We start from the raw sequence: 22826 nt of genomic DNA on the forward strand, positions 1-22826 counted from the left end.
TATTTATTTTTTTTTTCCTAAAATTGGACACTTTCTTACCTTGGCAAAAACCTAATCATTTAAAACATGTCCTTAAAAATAAGATGCACGAAATGGCCCGGGGTACTGTCTGGGTAGTGTTCTGCATCTCCCGCAGACATAAGTCATGGGATGGTCTGAATTCCTGCGAAGTCCTCTGCCAAAACTCAGGGGAAGTGAATGGGTGAAAGAGTATGTTTGAGGGCTCGGCAGCCTCTCTACGGGGACAGTAACAACATGAGAGTAGTAATTATACACTTAAAAAAGCATCCCTTTCTTTCTTTCTGCAGGCAGTTGGCCAAAAGTCTTGGGCAGGCTGGGGAGATTGAGCCGGAGACGGAAGGGATCCTGATGGAGTACGGCGTGGATTTCTCCGACTTTCCCCCCGAAGCCCTGGAATGTCTTCCCCAGAACCTGCCCTGGGTTATCACACTGGAAGAGCTGGCCAAAAGAAGAGATTTAAGGTAACGAAAAAAACCGTGGCTTGACATTCTTTCTTGGGTTGGTGCAGGGTTGTTTTGTTTTGCTTTCATCGCCCTTTGAAAAGGCACTGACTTTATTACCTGTACTGTACTATGCGGCACCTGTCCTAGTGTGGAAAGAGACTGCTTTTGAAAGTACCTACAAACCCAAAGGATCTGTTATTTAGAGAAGTATTTTGTGAGGCGAAGACACTTTCTCTCAAAAGAACAACTGAAAACTGAAAATTTGGTGTTTCGCACCTGATCTGAAAGCTTTATGTTTTTGTCTGGAACGTATTGCATATTTTAGTGGTGGTTTTCTAGCAGAGATTTTTCTGAATACCTGGCAGATCAAATGATCTTAGACATCGTTACTCTGAAACTTAAGCACAGGTAGAGACTGTCCTGCATTTTCCTGTCTAGTCTCAACATTTTTCTCTGTTTTGAAGAACGTGGCGTTTATAATGGCTCTTGATCAGGTTGGCAGCTGGCAAATGCAGTCCCTCCCTACAGCCTGGACACGTTGTGCTGTCCACCTACCTCACATTACCCACCCCCGTAAGGTAGTGATGCTCCCGCTAGCTTTTGGGAACTCCACGGTCTGTTGGGTGGTAGTGTCATTGCTGGTCTACCCAAAATTACTGGATTTGCTATGCTGAAAAATGAGATTTCAGGGATGTCTTTACTAGAAAAGATTTAAAGACAAAAGAAATTTGTTTAGAACCTCCTTTTGCATTAAAGGAAGGTGCAAGAAATCAAAGCAATAAATGCATTACCAGGATGATAAGATGTGTTCCACTTCCCCCCTTGCTTATGCTGGAGCATCCTGTCTCAGCTGGCAGATTCTTGCATGTTGTTGGGGTGAAACAGCCCCACGAGCCTGATTCCCTGAGACACTGCACGGGTACAAGCACCTGCATGTATGTAGCAAGCTCCTCTCCCTCTTAATTTATCTGTGTTGTTGTCATGGACGTTATAAATTTGAGTCTATAAGCTGATAAACTGCAGCCATTTGTGTCTGTACCTGGGCACCAGATGTGACTTTGGACCTAATCCTGCACCGTAGCCTGCAACCTCCTTACTGCTTCAGCCTTCCTGCATTTCCATTGCCATACAACGGAGTAATTCAAGGGAGAATCCCACTCCTGATTGACCGGTGGTAACACTCAGATACCAGATCCAGACTGTAGGCTTGAAGTAGTCTTAAAAAAAAAAAGAAGATACTGAAAGCTGCAGTTCAGAACTCACTGGAAAGTGCTTATTTTTATATTCTTGACTACGTTTCAGTAGCATTCTCTGTTTCTTCTGTCCGATTTCTTTCAAGCAAATAAAGAGCTTGACTTGTCTCCAGTCAGACAATCAGTTTTGGAAAGAAATTCCAAGTGCATTTCTTGCTTTTATTGCGAAATTATTACGCTGGGACTTATCAAGGTGATAACAGTTTTGCAGTTAAGCCATTTAAATCCCTCTCTGCCCCTTCCCAACCACAGTACACACTACAAAGTAGATTTCCTTTTGATCCTCTCAAATATCAACATTTAACAGTCAAGGTTTTTAAGACAATTATTTGAGCTTAATTTACTAATCCTGCTAATGTCAACTGCCACACCGCTGGCTAACTAGCCTGTGGTCTAAACACATATAGAGATAACATGAGACTTCTAGTTATGGAAAGTAAAATATGGATGAATCTTTGTTGTTTCCTCACAGTGAGAGGTTTCTCTACCCAGGAAAAGATGAGTTTTCTTAGTAAATACAGCATGGATTGTAGCTGAGTGGGGTCTGGAGTTGGAGACCCAGCCACCATCTCCTGGTCTCACCCATCACACCTTGAGATGGTTCTTGACAAGTCCCAAGGTGGCTCGGCTTTACCGTGATATTAAATCTGAGCTTTCACATTGTCAGCAAGAAGTGCGTTGTGGTGTGTGACCTGTACGAACAGCCAGTACCCGCTGGCCCAGGCTGGCATCCGGAGGAAGGCACCTGGAGCTGGGTGTCTGGTCTGGGTGCCCGTGGGAGCGGTGCCTCAGTTTCCAGGGGAGCTCACACCACGTTCAGTGGCACCTGCCTCTGTGAGTGCCCGTCTTTGCTGCACGTTACCCGTGTTGAGCTGTCAGGCTCCCCAGGTACTGCACAGTACTCTGAGAGTACGATGTGAGATAAATTCCAGGGAAGGAAAGGCTCGTTTTTCCTCCTGAAACAGCCACGCTGACCCTTCTGAATAGCTCATCCTAACGCAGTGTGCACAGTACTCACCTGTCTGGAGTAAACGTAAGTTAGAGTTTGGCTTAAAAATATTTTTGTCTATAGTAAATCCTCTCTGGTTCTGTAACACAGAGCTGTAAATTTTTGGGATTTGTAACCGAGACCTGACCAGAGTCTCAGGTTTTCTGCTGTTTCCTCTTCCTGAGATAACTTTTCCTTGTTTCCTTCCGCCCTGGGCAGCAACCCTTTCCAGCTCGGAGGGTAACTTGTGTTCTGCTAACTGGTGTGTGTCCTGAGTGTGGTCGGGTCTGTGAGTCAGTGTGTGGAGCACGGAGGCAGAGGCTCTGCACCGGAGGCATTTGTGAGTGTGGTTTGAGATGAAAGTGAGACAGTGTGTTTCACCAAGCTGCTGAGGCTGGGCAAGAGGAGGGAAGGATATTTTGTCCATGCCATCTTGTAGCTATGTTCCTTGATCTTCTGCAAGTCCAGTTTTACAGGAAGCTTGTTCTTGCCATGCATAGTCTGTTTGGATAGCAACTGTGATCTCACCTACATAGCCTCTGCAGAATTGCTTCCCAGAGATCTTTTTTTTATTTTTTTTTTTCTCCTCATTTCTCCAGTAGTGGCTCACAAAGAAAGGTTTACATAATATTTTAATATTACTTAAGGCAGAAAGGATCCAAACCTCATGGATGGGTTTGAAATCTTTCAGCTGATTTAACACTCTGCTCTGCCACTAGTGCACAGCTTTGCCATGGACATCTGCTCTTTACCTGCATGGGTTTATCTATTTGTAAAATTAGGCAGGTATTTCCCAGGCACTCTTAGCTTACTTGTTTGTAAAAAGCACCAAAAACTTGTAATGAAAAGCACTAGGCAGGTGTGAGGTGTTGGCACGGCGTACCGCAGTTGTATTTTACAGAGAGCATGAAGTTTCATAAAGTATCAGTATCGCATGGTTAGGGAAACTTCCTTTGATACAGATAGGACCAGAGTTCTCATTTTACTATTCAGGTTGACTGGAGTTGGTATTTTTTTCGTTAGAAGTTTGAGAAGTGTTTGGTTTCTGCTTTTAGAGAAACATTGGAGGATTAGTGTCATAGAGACAAATTTTGATGGGTGCAAAGTTTCAACCATTTTCCGGTCTTTTCCAGTGTTTCAACATGTAATTTTCATTTCCTTGTTTGCTTTGCTTTGCACTTTGTATTTCAATGGTGTGGGACAAAATATAGCCCCTGAAGAGAACAGGGCAAAGGAGGAAATGCAAATTTCAGAGCTGGGTGCGGGAGACGGGGCTGGAGGAGGAGGAGGAGGCCATTTGAGGAGGTGTAGCCAGGAATCTAAGAAACCCAAAAGCTATTTCTAAGACTCATTCCAAATGTTTCTAATTTCATTCATATCTTTTTGTTTCCTTTACTGCTTAACTGGGACAAGAAACTAAAGCCAGGAAAGTCCGATCATAGTGGGAAACAAAAACCTAAATATTGGAGAGAGAAAAAAGGCCGTTCTCTGCAAAGCAGTTCTGCCTTTTGCTTGTCTCCCCTTGTTGGTGTTACTGTGGAAAATGTATAACATCACTCTTTTGGAAAGCACTAGAGCCTGTTCAAGTAGAGATCATTTATATAGTCTAACATGGAAGAACTTGAGGATATCTGTTTCTTTACCATTTGCCTAATAATAAGTGAGCCTGTTGACCTCCGCTGGACTATTACAAATGTGAAACTTGGCACTCAAAATTGCTTGCTCTAAATTTTCCAGTTGCTTTCTCTTTTTCCATTTGATGTCATCCTGCCAACTAGTGATTTTATTATTATAAACAGGACATTGTATTCACTTTTAAGAAGAAATATGAAGCTGAAGGTAAAATTACAAACTGCAGTTTCTCAGCTGGCAAAATACAAAACAATGAGCTAAAAATACTGAGCAGAGAAAGGGTGCTGTGGCAAGAAACTCTGAAATATCTACAAGATGGATGTGGTCTGAGGAGCAGAAACTGACTGACTTCAACTGAGCAGCTCTGAACTCCTGAGAATCACCCAAGGGTTGAGGTTGGAAGGCACCTCTGGAGATCATCTTCTCCAGCCTCCTTGCTCAAAGCAGGCTAAACTAGAGCAGGCTGCTCAGGGCTGTGTCTCGTTGGGTTTTGGATATCTCCGAAGATGATTTCACAACCCCTCTGAGCCACATGTTCTGGGGTTCGATTGCCCTTACAGTAAAAAAGTGTTTGGGTTTTTTTTTTAAACTTCTCTATTTTTTGACCATTGCCTCTTGTCCTCTCGCTGAATACCACTGAAGAGTCTGGCTTTGTCTTCTTTACTCCCTACCATCAGGTCTATCTTCACATCCATAAGATCTCCTTGCCTGAGCCCTCTCTTCTGAGGCTGAACAGTCTCGAGGTGAGACTTGGAGGTGGACTCTCCAATCCCTTAGCCACCATCAAGGCCATTCAGCAGGCTTGCACCACTATGTTCATGTCTTCCTGGTGCTGGAGGGCCCAGAACTGGACCCAGCACTCCAGCCATGGTGTCACCAGTGCCAAGTAGAGGGGAAGGACTGAAGAACTGCATCATGGTCACCTTGTTCTCCATTAGGGAGGACCCCAGGTTCTTTTCTGCCAAGCTGCTTTCCAGCTGGTTGGTCCCCAGCCTGCACTGGTGCATGGGGTTATTCCTCTCCAGGTGCAGGACTTTGCTTTTCCCTTTAAGCTTCATGAGATTCCCATCAGCCTGTTTCTCTGCTGAGGTCCCTGGGAATGGCAGCCCAGCTGTCCATTCCTCCCACCCCGCAGCTGTCCATTCCTCCCACCACGAACAAGGGCGTTACTCCTGATCGCTAAAAGCCCTGGAGGGCATCAGACTGGGGGACAGCAAGGACCCACAGAATTGGCAGGAGACAATTAATGCTCACTTGCTTCCCTTGCAGGGCAGAGTTAATCAACTCTGCTCTTGCAGGCAGAGCTCTGAGAGTGCAATGAAGCTTTCAGCTAAAATTTGCATCGTGTGACCTCAATTGCAACTGAGAGCCATCCGAGTTATTGAAGGCTAAATTGTAATTTTGGCTGCCCGTTCAGAAAAGTAGCATCTTTCCTTTGGTTAAGGGAGGAGTAGTGGAGGTGCTCTGTGCTTGCTGTGGAGGGGAGCTCTGTTCTTCGCACTGGTTGTAACTGGGAAGCACTGGCAGCAGCACAGTACCTGCACTGCAGCTCTGCCTGCTAGTTCTTAAGGATTGCTACGGCTGGTGACAGGGGTTAGCAGTGCTTATAGTAAAGGTTTGACAGCATACTCTTTGCTGTAGATGCCCAAGGAGATTATTGGCTGATAAAATTAGAGGTGATGGCAAAAATGGCACCTTGATCTGTGCAAGGGGTGTTGGAGGAAAGCAGTCAGCCTCTGAAACAGATGTCTTTGCAAGGCAGGTGGACAACTTTAGTTAGAAATGAGTGCAAGTCAGATAAAAGATCATTAAACAGCTTGTTTCCTGGAGATTTTCCACTACAAAAAGCTAGTGTTAAGTAGAGCAAGACTTACTCAGCTATAATAGGATATGTAAAAATGCTCCAGTTCTGATGGAAACTGAGAAATGACTTGTTTAGCAAATGTATAAGCAACATTGCTACAGACCTGACTGTTATCTTGGCATGGAGTAGAGACACAAACAGGGCCAGATTATGATCTCTGCCCTCTCACTGAGGTGTTCTGTGACTAATTTAATGTTCTCCATAAGGAGATACAAGGCATACAAAGGATTACTCAGCGGTGTCTGTGGATATCAGATCTAGTTCCCCTCAATCAACAGGATTGATTCCAGAAGGTGGTGATGATTGCAGAACCTCCTCTGCGTGCTCCTGCTGTCCAGGCACTCTGGGGAACGGTACCCTTCTTGGATTGGTGAGGAGAGCTCACGTTAGCTCCATCCTCACCCATTAGCTGAGTCAGTAAAACTCTGAATAAATACGGTGCCGCTGTCAGAGTGATGTGATTCAGCTCCTTCTTTCTGGTTGGCTTCATTGGGTCCTCCTCTCTGTTTTCATAACATTTTCTACTACGCTATAGCTACGGCCGTTGCGGTGACACTGTTTTGTGCGAAATGATGCATGGGCTTTGCTCTCCGATGCTGTTGTTACCGATGGCTGGTGTACACAGACACACTGGCAACTTCCCTGCTGTTTTTCCTTCCAGGAAGGCACGTGCGGTCATTCAAAGGACAGCTTCAAGTGGAATCGGTGGCGTGTAGTTGGACAAGATTATTGCGCTCTGATCTTGTAGGCCATCAAAATGAAGCTTGCTTAGTTAGGAATCTGTTTGGTTGTGGAAAACAGTAATAACTTTTGCAACTAGGTTGTTATATACGCAGTCTTGTTCCTGCCTGGCTGCGTATTTTATGGAGAGAATAACAGAGGGAGATGAGGGTAAGGTCTTAAATCAGTTTGAGAATGGGTCCATTTCTTACTGGATTCCACTGGATCCCAGGGTGGATTAATTGGATATGATGAGCAGGAGAAAGTAACCTATTGTCTCATGTTTATCTATGTTAAGAGGCTCAGTTCAGATGGGTGTAGTGCCACTTTCCCTGGTATCACAGTGCTTTGCCGGCACCCTTCTCTCGCTGCAGGTCGGATAGCACGGGGGTAGGTAGGAGATGAAGGACCCAAGTCCTGGTGTCAACCCAGGCTGGCAGGACCCAATCTGTCTCTGATGCTGTAGATGAAAGAACCCAGGACTTCTTCAGTAGGTGAGGCAGTATATCCCTGCTGTAGAATTTCATGGCAGTTCTCTGATCACTGGGACAGGCTGGTTGTTACAAGGACCAACATTTCCCTCGTTGCCCCATTCTGATCCGGAATCCTGGGAGGTGAGTGGTCTGAAGCATGCTTTGAACTGTCCGTCTGCCCTGAAGGTTTTGGTTAATTAGATCCTTGTTTCCAGGTTATTCTCAGATCCTCACTCTCTAAAAAGAAAAAAAAAAAATCATAATGCACACATGCAGGTGTTCTGTATGAGGCAGCGTTGTGCAGGAGGTATCACAGCGTAGGTAAGAAGTGGGGCAGTCTGGAAAAGACTAACAAAAACATTCTGGAAGATGAGGGATTGATTTACAAGAAGGGTTACCTGTTCAATGTGTATTTGCCAACACTGAAACTAGAAGTTTGTGAAAGATGTAGTAGTTGATAGTTAAAGTATGTGGACCAAAATGAAAAAATGAGAATCATTTAAGGTGGCAGGAGGATAGGGGTGTTATGAGGACAAGTAAGGTAAAACAAAGAGGAAGCCTTTCCTGTCCAACCTAAAATAGACAGTAGCTTAGACTGCTAAGAAAGTATTGGAAACTCCATCACTAAAGATGCTTAATACTATACTGGAGAAAGTCCTTGCAAATGTATTGTCACGAGCAGTGTGGCTCTGACCTATGGGGGTTGGATGACCTAATGTCTCTTCCATTTCTAGCTCTGTGCATCTATGATTAAAGTAGTTTATATAATGCAAGCGCCTTTCCAATTACACTCCACCTTCTTGCGTGGGATAGTGGTGGTGCAGAGACCTCATTATATTTGTGGCACAATTACAGCATGACTTGTAGGAAATACTGCTGGTACTTGGGCTCTCAGAGACTCTGATCTCCTTTCTGTGTCTGTTGGCTGTTCAAGCCATTTAGGTACGTTACAAGGCTGCGGGGCTCTTTTTCCTGTCTTCCTCCTTACTTGGAGGAAGGAATATATAGAAGGAATAATTAATTCTGGTTCAGCAATCCAGTGAGCAGTCCTTGCTGAAAATGTAAATGTTTATTGTTGTAGATGTGTAATACATCAGGAGTCATAGTCAGCCGTTCTCTTGGACCGAGGTCTGTTTTCTGAACCAGAACAGGACGTTAGCTGAAACATAAACACAGAGAAATTAAAAAGAACAGTACTGGCTTAATGTAGAAAGTTGGGCTTTCAGTGCATTTTATGCTGTGCTGGATTTTTGTGGGGCTTATAACAATTAGTGTTTGGAGGGGGCAGTTTTCGCTTCCAATTATTTTATCATTTCATTTCATTTTGAAATATATGTACCATTCAAAAAGAGGTTTGTGATGCATCAGGTATCTTTGTGTGTGTGTTACAGGGCATTCACAGTGCCTTCAGAGATTTGTCAAGGTACTTCTGTTGCATGCATATTTTTTTTTAATATATTCCTTTCGAGAATCTTGTCTTGGAAGCAGCCACTCTGGGGTTTTAACTAAAATCTTCCAGCATCAAGTGTGACAAATGTGGTAGGACACTACACGTGACAGATGTCTTCAGGAGTGGGATGCTGAAGTCTCTAAAATGTTCAAGCGCTGACTGTTCTCTGAAATTCCTCTTGGAGAAAGAGTACTTCATCCCTGTTGGAGTGATGCACATCAGTGGAATTAGTCCCATGCTTACTGGCCCTTCATAACAACCTGCGCAGACATCGTGGCCGAGCTGGGTTTACTTGTGATTGAAGAATGAGATTGATTTTTGTGGTTGCCATAACAATTGGACTGTTGTGTGAAAAAATGTTTACTAGTGTTCACTGGAGAGAGCTGTCAGCTCTAGGATGCCTGTTCCCAAACTGAAACAACCGCTTCCAGCTCTGAGAAATGATGGCTGTTTAACTTTTCCAAGATGGAGCTCAGCAGGGTCTTAGAAATGACCTGAAGAGCTTAAAGATTCTAAAAGTGCCTTTGCTGTGCTTAATTTTGAAATGCCAGCTTTGAGCTGAAGTTAATCAGGGTAAACCAGGAGGCTGAGCTTTCGCTCCCACCAGGCTATTGTGTGTACTCACAAAGTGGAGAGAACAGGACAATCTAAAGCATCCCTAGAAGAATGTAAATGCATTGTGAGTGTCTAGACATGCAGTCACAGCACGGTGAATGTCTTAGCACTGACATACTCGAGCTTAAAGAAGGCTCGCAGTGCCTAAACTTTAATAAACACAATGATGGTCGTTGCTGTCTCACCTCCAGCTGCAGCAGCCTGCTCGTTGGAAAGAGGCGAGTGCTTCTGCGGGAGATTGACCTTGGTAAATCCTGCCTGGGGTGGGGCAGGATGCTCTGCGTGGGCAGCCACTGAGCCTGAACCTGCAGTGGAGCTGGGAATTCCCAGGGAGCAGGTTCCAGCCACCTCTTGCATGCTAGTGGGTGTTGTGTGGTCTTTGTTGTCTTGGTTTTGGATGTGTTGGTTTTCATGAATGACCAGGAGACTGCCTCAGTCTGAAAGTCACCCTTGGGAGAGAGTCAGGATGGGGAGGTAAATAAAATAATTAAATTCAGGCACCTAAATTCTCCCCAAGCCCCTTCGCCTGGGTCTCCTGTCGGTGACCCGTGGTGGTTCCCTGCTCAGCCCTTTCCTTGGTGCTCTAGGCTTCGCACCCAGCTCTTTGTCTCTTGTGGGACTTTGCAGTCCGAATTCTGCCCAGAACCTCAGCGCTGGGCTGTGCAGGTTCAGCCAAACGGTAAAGTTGGGGCTTCAGACAGAGTGACTTGAGTTGGTGGCGGCTGCGGCCAGGGCAGGGGGAAGGTGAGCTGCAGCACGCAGAGCATGGACGCGGTTCGGCCGCACAGCTGACGTGTGCTTGCGGTGCCTGGGATGTCCTGCCTCCATCTTCTGCTTTCCCTGGCTCCTGAATAGCTGGTTCGTGCTTGATTCTTCGGGACTCTGCCTCCTGCAGATGGTCTCTTCAGCTGGTAAGGACAAAATCTTGCTTGGAGGGTTTTCTGATGCTCTAGTGTGTACGTGCATTTCTCTGAATCGTTATTTCACAGTTGTTAGCGTTCATTAGAGTGGTGAAAATCTGGGCTCTGTGTCTCCACTGGCGGGTTGACTCTTTGCGTGCTGCTGGCTGGGAAGGGTTGTGTTGGGAGGATCTGCCTGGCTACATGCTGCTGCTTTGTCTAACGTGTACCAACTGTTGCTTTTCTCCTTTAGCAGCACCAAGCTGCTTTTACAGAAAATCACACTGGTAGCACCCAAACTTTGCCCAACAACTGGCCATGCCAGAAACCTTGCCTCCAATACAGCCTGAGCCCATGGCTTACAAATGCAATGCTTCATCTTCATCCAGGTGGGAAGATGGAGCCCTGGCCACTGAGACTTGCAATCTCCCTGTGTCGTAGGTGTTTGTATTTTATGGCTGAACGAACTGATATGTTGAATTTGGAACAGTTTAGCTGGCAAAAATTGATATGTTGTACCAAACCTTGCAGCACCAACTGGGCAGTATTTTCTCTGCTGATTCTTGCGAGTGCCTTTGCGTAGATCTACGTATTTTCACAAAGAAAAACAAACTGCTGTTGCCATCCTGTGATCTGCAAACATTTTAATTACCATGACGGTAATTCCAGCTCACCAACAGACTACTTATCTTACCTCTGCCGCTACACTAGCCATTTATTTTAGGTCCTGTTAAAGGTAAAGAGACTAACTGTTCTGCAGATACGCTTGTCCGCTTTAATTAGGCTTCTTTAAGCTGTGCAAAGAGAAACTGCACTTAATTAGCTTTCCATAAATTAGGATTGATGTACCACCCTGTATATGGGCATGATGTCGTTCCTGTCTAATAAACTAAGTGTTCTATTCTGCAATTTTTTTCCCCAGGTGGTTGATTTGCAAGATGACAGAGCCAGTGTGCGAGCTTTGTCTTTAGCAGTGCTCTTGTCACTGCCTCGGGGCTGGAGGTGGCTGGATCAGCAATCCCGGCACTGCCTGGGGCTGGCAGGGTCTGGGCAGGGTGCATGGCACAAGCTTTCCTGACCCTTGCTTGCAGGTCCACCACACTCAGTGTGAGCCATTCCCTTCATCCTCCAAAACCCCCATGGGCATCGCCTTGCTCTGGTGCACGAAACTTCTGTCCACGAGAAAAAGGGAGAAAAGATTTTATTCTTCTCCATGCCAGGAAGCCCACCTCAGCAAACCTGCATTAAACATACGTTTTGGACAAAGAGCTCCTGTAAAAGTGGAAATTTCCACACCTAAATGTTTGTTTTCAGTCAGTGCTGGGGGTTTCTTAAAGGCACATGTTTATCTCTAGCCCTTTTCAGGATGAAGACCAGAAAATCTCTCAGCTCTGTGTGTGTGTCTATCTCCTAAACCGGCTTCCTTGAACTAGCCCAGTTGTGTGTACGTTGGAACGAGTGGACTTGGAACATCTCATTACTTTTACAAAGTATGTTTTGACAATTTGAAATGAATAAAACAGATTTTTATTAGGTGTAATGACAATGAGAGATAGCTCCTTTGGGGTTTTTAAAGAAGGAGGAGAGGGGGATGATCAAGCTCCTTAACCCCCAGGGTCACCTTGGCAGCCCCCCAGAACCTGGAGACAGCTGCCAAGTTGTCGACCTGTGGTCGATGCAAACGTGCATGCATATCGCCGGGCTGTTTGCTTCTGCTTAAGCAACATCTTTGTTAGCAGGTGCATAAAAAGGACTGTTGCCTCGAGGTTTAGTCGTACAGCCCACCGCAGGTTGGTTCTGTTAGTGATGGCAGTCAGCAATGTGGTCTGATCTCTGCAGGATCCTTTGTGCCACAGCCCATGGGGGTATTGTACAGCCAGACAGTACGGTCAGGGGAGGAATTTGCATGGCTCCTTCCTCTTCACTGAGCGGACTTGCCACATAGCTGGGAGCGATGTTATTTCTTCACCCAGATGGTTTTTGTCAGCTCCCTCCAGGGCCCTGCCAGGGGTTTGTACAGCGGTGGCTGGCGGAGGGGCCAAGGGAGGGGACAGCTCCCAGACCCAGCCGGTCCTCCCGCGGAGGAGAGGCGGCTCTGCGGCGTGCTGGAGATAAAAGGTGATACTGGTAGGGCTGGAGGAAAGGCAGAAGGAGATAGGTGAGAACATGCCTTCCTCGGAGACCTTGCCCCGGAGGAGCACATGTGCAGGGCGCTGCCCTCGGGCTCAGCGCTGTGCTCCCATCCCTCGGTGGATTGTTTTCTTTCCCACATGCCAGCCCTGGTTCCTATAGCCATCTGAAACTTCTCCAGTAATAAAAACTGAAAACCAGAAATATAAATCATCACACTTCATAATGCAATTACTGGTGAGCAGAATTTGCTTAGAAAACTTGAGCGAGGTGTGCTCCTGCGTGCCAGGATTATCTCACTGCTGTGAACTTTGAGCTCCGCTTGCGGATCGGCTTCTCTTGTCCCACTGACTACCTGGCCGTCGGCTCTGCAACACTTCTGCAGAGCCCTAATGCCAGGGAGTATCATTCCCTGGGTTACTTGCTCAGTGACTTTCTTACCTCACCTTGCAGTCTGTGCCCAGAATAAACTGCCTGTGACAAACTACGAGTCCAAGTCCCTTGAGTAGTTTTAAAGGAGAAGCGGATCTAAGCCCGGTTGTAAAACACATCCCAGCAGTGCTGCAGAGAGAAGCGCTGGTGAGAAATGCTGAATCGGTGTTTGTCTGGACCTCTCTTCAGCTTTGCATCTGTGTGTTCCAGTATCTCGGACGGCAGGCTGTGTCCTGTGCCTGCAGCGTGGATGCTGCGGGGCTGCTCGCAGCCCAGCCAGCGCATCCTGAGGGGCCCCGAGTTGTGCCCGAAGCGCTGCCCGGGGGGTCTGGGGGCTGCCCCACCAGCCCCACAGTTTGGGCTCTCTGAACTGGGCTCTGCTGACCTCTGCAGTAGATCTGACTGGCCAAATACATCTCAGTAAAGCAGCCTGTTAGTTGCTACCCTTGTAGAAATGGGTTAAGAATTTGGCACCTGGGTGTTTATGCCCGCTTCTTACCCAGGCAGACTGCAGATACGCACTTGGTTGAAACCAATCTGCTCATTTTTAAACTCCTTGGAGCTACGATTTGCAATGGGTGGCAGACCCCAGATGTCTGGGGTACGCTATTCCCCTGCCACAGGAACCCACATTCTCTTTGAAGAAGCTCTTAACCATAGAACCGTAGAAGAGACCTTAAACCTTCTTCTTGCTCACTTGTCAGATAAAACAAGCCATTAGTGTCCGCTCAGTGCCATTTCCTCTTTTAAATGAAGTAACTTAAGGGAAGATTTCCTGGATGTGGCTGGAGGGGGGGGTCACAGTGCCAGGATGCTGTTGCCTTTATACCCGGTGGGTTAGTGGGACCCGGTGTGCCCGTACACGCCGGCTGGCACACAGCCATGTCCCCACGCTGCTTGTCTTGTAGGTTGTCCGTCTGCATACACACAACTCCCTAAAGAACGTTGTACTGTACCTTGGAGCGGAGGCATCCTGCTGTTCCATCCTTAGGTGAAATTTTCAGGAATATATATTTAAAGGAAGTAAGGTTGTTTGCAAGCCTTCAAGAATTTGTTGATTCCTGGTGCTGGATGGCTAGGCAGGAACAGAACAAAGTCCCAGTGTAGCTGAAAAGATTCTGTGTCTTTCAGTGCCGCAATCTCTAATTTGTTTAGATGCAGGCGAAGGATCAGAAACTAACGTGCATCTGGGGATTAAGACAGCTTTGCTAGCCAATTTGAAAGTTAGCATATTCTAAAAGATTTTGAAAGTCTCAGAAGGCAGTGAAGTGCTTTCCTGATTTTTATGTCTTTGAAAATCTCTGTTTAGTGTGCCTGGTGGAATTATATAAATACATGCTGCCAGCTGTCTGACACCAACAGATACCACCCCGGCCATTTAAGTACTGGAGTGATGGGCTGGCGAAGATAGAGATATTGCTCTCGCTGTGCAAACACCCGTGCAAAAAGGCTAAGACTCGCTAATTCCACGTGACACTCGCTCCTTTAAAAGTTTCTGTAATTTTTCCCCTGGCACCTCTCCTATCCTGGGAATATACCAGTGGTTATGCTGTAAGAAAAATAATATGTGTTTTCATTCTGTATCTCTAGAAGGGAGTTGCCATCATGATATGAGTTTTTCTGCGGCAAGAAGAAAAGCAGCAGTCTGATGTCTTCCTTGGCAGCCTCAGCCTATGCCATTGTGCTTAGGGATCTTTTGACTAGGGAGGGGCCAAACTTATTCTAAAGGTTAAGATAAAAGCAAAATAAAACAGCGTACTCCTTCCTTTACTGTACTCACTGCTCTGCTCCAGTCCCACATTCCACACATCGATTGGGTGAACTCTGCTGTAGTTCAGGGATCTGGGCACGAAGTTGCTGTAGGGCAGCCCAGGATGAAGGGAGACCCTAAAGCAGGGGTTTAGGAAATTTTATCTGTTGAGTGCTTCAGATTGTGGGTCTTGCCGGTGCTAGGCTCTGCTCTATTAAACGTGATGATTCCCGAGTTGGATGCTCTATCTTGTCTCATCTACATGGCCCTAGACCATGGTCCATCTTGGTATGGTCCCAGCGTCCCTGCCACCCACCACTATGGGATATACGTATGTAAGCCTTCCAGGGCAGGGCTGCAGAGTCCAGGTACCGCCTAGGACAGGCATTCAGCTTTTCCTAAGCACCAAGTTGATTTGCTGGCTGTAATTAGCTGACTTGGAGCTCTTTCTTTCCATAACTTCCATAGTGTTTCCTGTTGAATGTGCTGTTCCCCTTGGTGCACAACAGGCAACGAGATGTTATAAAGTATCACACCTCTTGGGTGTCTTTACTGAGACCAAAACTCACTCCATTTTTAAAAAATCATTTAGCTTAGTTTGTAAGTGTTTCACTGCCTCTGCTCCTTGCTGGCTGTGCTCGCGGAGTTTCGGATGCTGCAATATCTGCTCTTACGCATGGGGATGGGGGTTGTTTGTGGTCCATTTAGCTTTGCAGTTAGGAGCAATCTATTTTTACTCTAGCTGCAAAGCATCAAGACTTTTTTCCTGCTTGATTCTTTGGAGTGAACTTGATGGACTAAATTGTGTAGTTTTTGTGGAGGAAAATCAGTAATGAGATGAAGGCTGGTAAGAGCAAGCAGTTAAACCAAAAAGAAGAATAAAAAAAACCAAACCCAAATTCACTTGTCTAAAACTTTTTTTTTTTTAACATTAGATTTAGACTTTCAGGTTAGATTGGAAGATGTTTCAGCATACAGTTTTCTGAAAACATGGTGGTTGTTGTCTGGATCTCTGATGCTCTCTGTGTTTTGGTACCTTCTTCATGACTAGAAGATAAATTTTTCTTCTTTTTTTTCCTTGGATAGGAAAGAATGCATTTTCACCATCGACCCATCAACTGCCAAAGATCTTGATGATGCTTTGTCCTGTAAACAACTCCCTGACGGTATGAGATATATTTTACAAAATACTTCTCAGTGTTTATATTCAGCTGTTGACACATTCGTTTATATAATTTGTCGTGGAGTACTCTTTACCAAATATGAGTGGAGTAATAAAGTAGTTTTTCTCTTGTTGTTTTAATTGCCTGTTTTCGGAAACCTGGGAGCAGATATCTTCAAGCTGCATTCTGAAGTAGTCTTGGTGTCAGGAAATGCAGAACCGCAGTGTTTTGTGTAATCAGAGCTGAAATTTGATTGAGCAGATCTCAGCTGTCTCCTGTCATTACGGGAGTTACGGCTGAGTAGCTCGGGCACTGCTCTTGGAGACTGAGGTCTAGTGAAACTTTGACCTTGAATACGCAGTCCCTGGATAACAGAATCCAGTTTTTTGCAGGTCACTGGCTGAATTGCCTTTTGGTGTTTATGGGATGCTGGGAATTGTCAGATGAGCAGTGTGTGCCTTCTAAGTTGGATTATTCTTCTCGTTGCCTTTTAAGCTTTGAGTTCTGCCTTATTTGTACTTTTACTGTGCCATAAGTCAACAGAACAGAGAGTAAAGCTCCAGAAGCCAAATCTTGATGATTCTGACTTAAGGAACTTCCCTGTTGTAAGATGACTTTGCCATCCAAGTTCTGCTTGTTCAGTTTGATGAGATCCAGTAACAGGTCTGGTTTAGAAATATTGCCTGATTTGATTAGCCCATCCACCACTAATAAAGAAGATAAAGTGGTTTTTTCTGTGTTTAGTTTTTCTTGCTCTCATTAATCATCACAATATGATGATATCAAAGACATCATTCCCTGCTTTTTGGGTTGATTTCATTCTGTGCAATGAGGCCAATGAATTGTCGTGTCATTTAGACCCAGGTACAGAATAGTGTCACAGGGTTATAAACATGGTTAAAAAAATCAGAGATGAAAGAAAATTTGGGAGCAATAAAATGATTTCAAATTATATTGTACAATACAGTTTTGAGGCAAGATTAAAGAAAAGTTGCTGTTCTATTTCACAGAAAATTTAAACAGACTTCTTGAGAGATCCTAAGCTGAACTCTGTTCTCCTACTTTGTCATCTGAATTATCTGTAGATTTATGACAATGTTGTGATTCCACAGCCCCTCAGACCTGAGATGTTGAAACTCTGGCTTCTGATCCTTTTCTGCTCACACACCCATGGGTTTAGATGCTGCATGAAAGCATTCACTGAGCGGGTTTGCGGTGCATACATCTGCATTTTTCTCTTATCCACAAGCCATTTGGAGAACGTGTTCATGGAAAATATCTGAACAGGAATTCTTCTTTCCCAGAAAGTCTGCAAAGCCATTGCAGGGCTGTCGCTCATACTTGGGACTCAGTGATATACCTGCTGATGGGGGATGTGGCCGCGCTGAAATATTGCCTTTTCTCTCTGAGCCCAACTGCAGAAAATGCTGTATGAGGCCTCTTGCTCCAGTCTATAAGGAAGGAGATATACCAGTGCAGAAGGGATCTTCTACTTGTAATGTCCAGCCAAGAGGGTTCTAGGTGTTGCTGGGATGTTACTCAACTGCAGGAGCTCTGTAGGATGACTGCTGAAAATCCCCTTGTGCTGCAGAGGTGGGTGGCTGCAGCATTGTCCCCTGCCCTGATGTTCTTTGGAACAAAACCTTCTCATGCAATCCAACTGGGGAAAAAAAAAAAAGAAAATAAAATGAAAAATTTGCCTTCTGAGTGGATGTGCTGGTTTTGGCTGGGATAAACCTTCTCGTGCAATCCAACTGGGGAAAAAAAAAATAAAATAAAATGAAAAATTTGCCTTCTGAGTGGATGTGCTGGTTTTGGTTGGGATAGAGATGTTCTGAGCTGGAGCCTTCTGTAAGCGTGATCTTACTTGTGCCCATCCTGGGCATCGTGCTCCCTGCGTCTCCTTTTGGCCATAGAACCACTGGGAGAGTGGTGCCCAACCTCCATCCCAGCACTGCCTCAGCCTTAGCCAAGGAGAGGCACCTCCTGGAAAAGCCAGTTTTGATGCTGGTGAATCTCCCAGGGACTAGGTTGTCAATCAGTGTGGAAAGAACCGCCATGGAAATTCCCTTCCTGTTCTTCTGAAATGTGTGGTGTTCCAAAGGTAAAATTTTTAAAATACTTCCCGGTCTGAAGAACCCAATCAAAACATCATTTTGTCAGCTTTCTATAGGGATATCTGTTTCACATGCAGTTGGCAATATAAGCTAGGTCCTGTGTCCCTTTCTAAGGTGTCACCTCTGCTCAGATGCAGAGCTTGTTGCCCAAGAGACAAGGTGCTAGATCCTCACCCAGGGTATCAGCATCACATAGTCTCTGCTCCTTGCAAGAGAAAGTAACAGAAAAGTGTGGGTTTATATTACCCGATATATATACTCTTCACTGCAGTTCTTATTTTGCATCCTGATGGGGAACTGGCATTTAGAGCGAGTTCATTACCATCAGCCTGTTCCTGGGCTCTGCCCAGCCGGGAAGACTCTTCACTTCATCTTCCAGCACGGGGGGCTTCAGCCCTCAACCTACTGACTCTTATAGCCCTACGTAGATCACTGTTACAGGGCCATGAAACGTGGCTGGCAAAAGCAGGGGTATCAATCGATCAGCATGGGTGATTTTTGTGGTTTTTTTAAGATATTTTTCAGGAATTTGCAAATTTAGAAAGGTCCAAAACCAGTCCCCCAGGAGTCCTTTGGGTTCACTTCTTTGTGTTCACTTGCAAAGCTACGGCTGTTCCCAACCCTTCGGTGTTAAGGAGAGCCCCTATGGGAACCTCAGTCTTGGGCTTAATACAGCCTCTTGATATGTTTTGGAGGTACCCTGGGGATTTTGGGCTTTAAAAATTGCTATGCTAGCTGCAATTATGATGACAAAGAGTTGTTTTAGAGGTTAAGAGCTTATCCAGGTCTGGCAAGGCTGCATCTCTCATGAGGGCAAAGTTGTGTTAAGAGTTAACACGGCTTTTATTCCATATGTAAATGTGGTTACAAGAAATTAATATTTTTTTCTGTCTTTTTTGCCCATATGTAAAACACTTAAAAAAAAAAAAAAACAAACCAAACTAAAGAAACCCAACATGAGCAAACCACATATCTGGCATCCTCATGATGTCAGGAGATCTCCAAAAATCAACAGAGAATGCAGAACCCAGTCAGGAAAATGTCTCTCTGTTGGTGTGTAGCACCCATAATAACTCCAAGAAAAAAGAAACCGCTCATTGGCCGCACTTCTTCTATCAGCCAGCTAAATCAGCGCATTTCAGAAGATTTTGAAGAATAAAATTGTCCTTAAGCATTCGTTGCTAATGTATTAAATTCAAGGCAACAAGCAGAGAGATAAGGGGTTGTTTTTGCACCTTTGCTTGCTTTTAACACTTCTCAGCGTAACCCGTATCAGTTCCGGTCCCTGGATGGAGGACTCGCCCATGCTACATCCTCAGTAAAAGATGGAAAGGAAATTTTTGCAGAAGTAATCCCCAAATCTGTCGTGAAGAACTACCCAGTAGCAGCGTGTCACCAGCAAAGGAAGCACGGGGTGGTTGTGGGGATAGCTGGATTTTTAATGGAGCTCGCAGCACGATATTGCAGCAGTTGGAAACTTCAGGGATATATGTCTTAAGCGGGCCAGTCTGGTTTAGAGAGAATTTTATACTGGAGTCTGCTTTTGATTAAGAGTCGTGCTCCTCGTTATTGTTTAATGATAGCGGTAGGGAGGTGAGCTTGCTGTTCGCGTTTGTGAGTGTATATTTTAAAAGAGGTCAGCTCCAAGAAAGAAGGAAAATAGGGTTATTTATGTAACGGCTTTAGAAATATGAACGAACTGTACTCCGTTTAGATGACTTGGCATAATCTTGGAGAAAGAGATGGATGTGGACTGCACCTAGTTTCTACAGCCTTTATAGAGCTGTTGCAGGGTAGCTTGAGGTTTTAAGCAAGTTCATTTCAGTCCATAGTCTTCCGTGATCCTTTTGCATGTCTTCTAGCTAATGGCTGCAGCCCAGAGGATACGACAGCGCTGTTCTCCGTTGGTACGAATGTTCACAGGAAACAACCGTACCACTTTCAAGCCTGAGTGTTTTCACCCAGGATGCAGACATTGGGAGATTTATTCTGATCTCATCGTGTCAGAGCACGCCAGGTGACCTGCATGTCGCCGTGGCACGTTTCCCACACTTGCCAAACCCCTTCTGGGAATTACCAGCAAGTGGCGTTTGTATTTCTGGTAATGCACACAACGGAGGCAGTTGTGTTTGGAGGCTGCTTACTGGTAGGACCAGAAGTAAAAATGGACAAATTTCAAGGCAAACAATTCCATCCGGTAAGATGTCAGGCTGTGATGCGAAGGAGGCAGAAAAATGCTTGGGGTGTGTTTCTGAGGGGTTGTCTTACCCGTGTGCAGGTCTTTAGATGTGATTTCCACGCAGTACTTTGGGCCATACTGACAGAGCTCCTCTACATCTTTTTGTGTGTTCATTGAACATGGTTCTCAGTGTTGTTCTTTCATTCCTGTACCCCTACAATCTTTCACAAAGTAATTGAAGTTTAAGTAATTTAAATCTTATTCTAGGAGGGACTGTTGTACTGCAGAACAGAAATATATTCTACAGGCTGTTTGCCCTGTTTTTTTCTGTACTTAGTGACATTGTTTGTCTGAATTTTGGAGCAAGGTCATATATAGATAGATAACGTTTCTGCAGAAGTGCTGTTCCCTGATTTTTTCCCCTTCCCTTTAAATCTGTTCAACCTGCTGGTGAATTTAAATCAAATATACTTCAGGGGAATGGGATGAAAACCTTGAACGCATTGTGTTTCTATAAGTGTCATGAAAATGGTGTCTAAGCGGAGAGCTTAGTGACCCGTATCTGGGAGGAGTGCAGCGTGACCCTTCTCCTTAGCAGACACCAGTGACTCCACCATGGGCTGCAGTTCCAGATACAGAGCTGCAGGGAGTGAGGACTGACATCTCTGTTCAACCTGCCTGTTTCACATGTTTTAATAAAACCAACCAATGTTTTGCCTGATGTTGGTAAAATTATCCCTTGTCTGCTGCAGGCTTATGGATACTGGGGCTGCTTTTCTTAGCCCTCATGGACACCTCAGTAGTCATCCCTGGTATGTGAGCTCCAGCGTCTTGTGTCTGAAAACCACCTGTAGGGCCCCGTTCTCTGCCATCCAGGTGACCGCCTGCTCCTCTTCTTCTGTCCTTGATCTTTCCTGATGTAGGTTGCAAACATTTGGGTTGTTTTTAATTTTGTGAAGTTGTGGGCATAAATTCTCCCTCTTCTATTCAGCTTTGTCCCTCTGGCCGCTTAGGGACTGTGGGGTGAAATTTGCTCTGGCAACACCCGGTACAGGAGCTCTCAGCTAATCCATGGGGTTCCTGCAGCGCAGAGCCTAGGAAGAGCTTGTCATTGGAGTCACGCTGGGCTGACTTAAAATAAACACTGAAGAATGGACTAGTGTTGAATCAAAAGTTACATTATGAAATTACTATGCTTCCTTCTTTGCAAGATAAGTTTAAGATGAACAGACACCAGACACAGCTTAGAGGGAACATGACAGAAACCCCACATTGATGCGAGTCACATGTAAAATGACCATAAACTGCGATTTACTTCAATTCATTGCAAGAGTCAAATATGGGAAAAATAAAGAAGACCCACAAGGAGTAGTTTGTGCACACCATTTGATCAGTTTTCCCTTTGATACAGACGTAATTAGCTCAGCTCTCCTGTTACCTGCTGATTAATCTCATGGGCTTTTGTTGTGTCCCTAGGAAAGTGAAAAAGACATTTTGCAGTGATTAGAAACAGGTACATATCCTTTCTTTCTATCAAGGGCTTATGGTTGCAGATTCTTTGAAATATGCAAAATAAACTCAGATCTGTGCCAAATCCAGATCCCTGCTTTGTCCCATCACGTAATCCCGTGTAATGCTGGGGAACCGCAACATGTACGGTGTATTTTGCCTCATTTTTACAGTAACGTGGGGTTGTGTGTGGAAACACACATCGCTTCCAGATTCCAAGTGCAGGGTTGAATGGAATCAGAAGGCTGGATTGTATCCCCTTCCCTCCACTGAACATCTCTCTTGAAACCAGTGAGACAACTCGACAGCGTAGGGCTCCCCTCAGCTTGAGTGGAAATAGGGCAGCTTGCTCCAGACTGATGGTGGTTGAAAAAGAAATAGACTGAGCCTCTGACAAGTGCATTAAACTGGGTGACAAGGTATTGGGGTGGAGATTAAGAAGGTTTGGATTTGGTTGGAGCATTGATTGCTGGAACTTAATTCGTTAAAACTAATAATTTGGGGTTTTTGCATATATTTGAAAGCTGCTCGTGAAAAGATTGGTTAAAAGCTTGGTTAAGCAAAAATGGGCAGGATTTGTTATTGGTAATTCTTATTTATTGCACTAGATTTTTGTTTCAAGTATAGATATTTTATAAAGATTCCAGCCTTATCCCAGAAGCTTTTTTTTTTTTTTTTTAAAGTACACAAAGAAAGCTGTAGGGGAAAATGACACAGGATTAAAACAAAATAAAAGGAGATTGTCTATGAAGGACTAATCTAATGAGGACCACGGCTGGCAGAACATGCAAACAGACATACAAATACCAGTAGAATTACTCATAAAAGTGAGTTTATTTTCTTGTGGGAAGGAGAGAAAATCTGGGAGAAGTCACCTTTGGGATTGTTTCAGTTCATAAATTCAGGACCTGGGACAATTCCCCCAGGATTTAGAGGGGCAGGATTTTGTGTCCTGGTGGATCTCACTGATATTTGTGGATATAGACTTAACACCAACAGTGTCTGATTGTATATTGAAGGAAAAACACAAATGCCTTTAAGGAGCTGGGTAATGGGGAGAGGATCCAGAAATTCCTGTACAAAGAGATCTAAAAGCACTTTCTCTAGGATTTCTAGTCACAGAAAAGGGAACTAGAAGGGTCTTTAGAAGAACCGCAAATGATAGGTGATGACCAGACAGAGATAGAG

General features: G+C 44.9%; 1 protein-coding gene across 1 annotated transcript in view; it reads left to right on the top strand.

Annotated features, from left to right (window-relative positions):
• Positions 1–22826, top strand: part of LOC104467069 (DIS3-like exonuclease 2) — a gene marked incomplete at both ends in the record, with an annotated part of 61109 nt that overhangs the window by 21940 nt on the left and 16343 nt on the right. The window contains 2 exons of the mRNA XM_010080694.1: positions 309–482; positions 15757–15836. Coding sequence (XP_010078996.1) covers positions 309–482; positions 15757–15836 — 254 coding nt within the window. The remainder of the gene's footprint in view (positions 1–308; positions 483–15756; positions 15837–22826) is intronic.

Source organism: Pterocles gutturalis, unplaced genomic scaffold (assembly GCF_000699245.1).
Source record: "Pterocles gutturalis isolate BGI_N339 unplaced genomic scaffold, ASM69924v1 scaffold30784, whole genome shotgun sequence".
NCBI lineage: Eukaryota > Metazoa > Chordata > Aves > Pterocliformes > Pteroclidae > Pterocles > Pterocles gutturalis.